The sequence below is a fragment of the Salvelinus alpinus genome, chromosome 11, assembly GCF_045679555.1.
Source record: "Salvelinus alpinus chromosome 11, SLU_Salpinus.1, whole genome shotgun sequence".
Lineage (NCBI taxonomy): Eukaryota > Metazoa > Chordata > Actinopteri > Salmoniformes > Salmonidae > Salvelinus > Salvelinus alpinus.
The window spans coordinates 9340117-9342709 of record NC_092096.1 but is presented as its reverse complement, the minus strand read 5'-3'; the positions used below and the strand labels follow the sequence as shown (position 1 = coordinate 9342709).

The 2593-nt window shown below is 42.5% G+C and overlaps 1 protein-coding gene across 4 annotated transcripts in view; it reads right to left on the bottom strand.

Moving 5' to 3' along the window:
* Positions 1-265: 265 nt before the first annotated feature.
* The window catches only part of LOC139533560 (nuclear protein MDM1-like), a 20069-nt gene continuing 17741 nt past the window's right edge, over positions 266-2593 (bottom strand). For all 4 annotated transcript variants that reach the window (XM_071331692.1, XM_071331693.1, XM_071331695.1 and 1 more), the window contains one exon: positions 266-642. In XM_071331692.1, coding sequence (XP_071187793.1) covers positions 470-642 — 173 coding nt within the window. In that variant the 3' untranslated portion in view covers positions 266-469. The remainder of the gene's footprint in view (positions 643-2593) is intronic.

Here is a 2593-nt window from a genome sequence, read left to right as displayed (position 1 = left end):
TTATCACAACGTGTTTTTACAGTAACACAGCAGTTATCACAACGTGTTTTTACAGTAACACAGCAGTTATCACAACGTGTTTTTACAGTAACACAGCAGTTATCACAACGTGTTTTTACAGTAACACAGCAGTTATCACAACGTGTTTTTACAGTAACACAGCAGTTATCACAACGTGTTTTTACAGTAACACAGCAGTTATCACAACGTGTTTTTACAGTAACACAGCAGTTATCACAACGTGTTTTTACAGTAACACAGCAGTTATCACAACGTGTTTTTACAGTAACACAGCAGTTATCACAACGTGTTTTTACAGTAACACAGCAGTTATCACAACGTGTTTTTACAGTAACACAGCAGTTATCACAACGTGTTTTTACAGTAACACAGCAGTTATCACAACGTGTTTTTACAGTAACCCTGCCTATAAACACTACAAGATGTATCTTATCACCAAGGAGAAGCTCTACCCACTATCCCAATATCCAGCGGTGTAGAGTGTTACCTGTCTGACTGCTCGTTGTGGCGTGGCCAGAGAGAGGTGTTTAAATGGGGAACGGGTTTTACCCAACGGAGGTTCACTTCTCTTCACCCAACCGTTAGCCTCCATCTTAGGAGGAGACACCAGGATAGCACCTCCTGACAAGACATTAGACAAGGTTATCACGTTTACCCTCTGGGGGGAGCGATAAAGTTTTAAAAAATTCAACACAGAACAGAAGTAATGAACCACGCTTTGATCTTGACTGTGATATGTGGTTGTTTTGCTGCTAAACTGAATGCTACCGTCTATAAGATGCTCTGGATATGAGTGTCTTGCTAAATGATTCACTTGTCATGTAAAATGTTGAAAATAGTGAGTTTTAGTGTTTTATATTGATGTGACCCATAACTGAACTGTGAAGATAAAGAGTTTTTGAAAAAGTGTAGGTTGGATGCAAGCTATGGTGGGGAGATGATGAACCTGCCTCAACACACTAGTTAGTGGGTTTGTTTCCACTATCACCTAGTTTATGGTCATGGTGAACCTGCCTCAACACACTAGTTAGTGGGTTTGTTTCCACTATCACCTAGTTTATGGTCATGGTGAACCTGCCTCAACACACTAGTTAGTGGGTTTGTTTCCACTATCACCTAGTTTATGGTCACGGTGAACCTGCCTCAACACACTAGTTAGTGGGTGTGTTTCTACTATCACCTAGTTTATGGTCACGGTGAACCTGTCTCAACACACTAGTTAGTGGGTTTGTTTCCACTATCACCTAGTTTATGGTCATGGTGAACCTGCCTCAACACACTAGTTAGTGGGTGTGTTTCTACTATCACCTAGTTTATGGTCATGGTGAACCTGCCTCAACACACTAGTTAGTGGGTTTGTTTCCACTATCACCTAGTTTATGGTCACGGTGAACCTGTCTCAACACACTAGTTAGTGGGTTTGTTTCCACTATCACCTAGTTTATGGTCATGGTGAACCTGCCTCAACACACTAGTTAGTGGGTTTGTTTCCACTATCACCTAGTTTATGGTCATGGTGAACCTGCCTCAACACACTAGTTAGTGGGTTTGTTTCCACTATCACCTAGTTTATGGTCATGGTGAACCTGCCTCAACACACTAGTTAGTGGGTTTGTTTCCACTATCACCCAGTTTATGGTCACGGTGAACCTGTCTCAACACACTAGTTAGTGGGTTTGTTTCCACTATCACCTAGTTTATGGTCATGGTGAACCTGCCTCAACACACTAGTTAGTGGGTTTGTTTCCACTATCACCCAGTTTATGGTCACGGTGAACCTGTCTCAACACACTAGTTAGTGGGTGTGTTTCTACTATCACCTAGTTTATGGTCACGGTGAAACTGCCTCAACACACTAGTTAGTGGGTTTGTTTCCACGATCACCTAGTTTATGGTCATGGTGAACCTGCCTCAACACACTAGTTAGTGGGTTTGTTTCCACTATCACCTAGTTTATGGTCACGGTGAACCTGCCTCAACACACTAGTTAGTGGGTTTGTTTCCACTATCACCTAGTTTATGGTCACGGTGAACCTGCCTCAACACACTAGTTAGTGGGTTTGTTTCCACTATCACCTAGTTTATGGTCACGGTGAAACTGCCTCAACATACTAGTTAATGGGTTTGTTTCCACTATCACCTAGTTTATGGTCATGGTGAACCTGCCTCAACACACTAGTTAGTGGGTTTGTTTCCACTATCACCTAGTTTATGGTCACGGTGAACCTGCCTCAACACACTAGTTAGTGGGTTTGTTTCCACTATCACCTAGTTTATGGTCATGGTGAACCTGCCTCAACACACTAGTTAGTGGGTTTGTTTCCACTATCACCTAGTTTATGGTCACGGTGAACCTGCCTCAACACACTAGTTAGTGGGTTTGTTTCCACTATCACCTAGTTTATGGTCACGGTGAAACTGCCTCAACATACTAGTTAATGGGTTTGTTTCCACTATCACCTAGTTTATGGTCATGGTGAACCTGCCTCAACACACTAGTTAGTGGGTTTGTTTCCACTATCACCTAGTTTATGGTCACGGTGAACCTGCCTCAACACACTAGTTAGTGGGT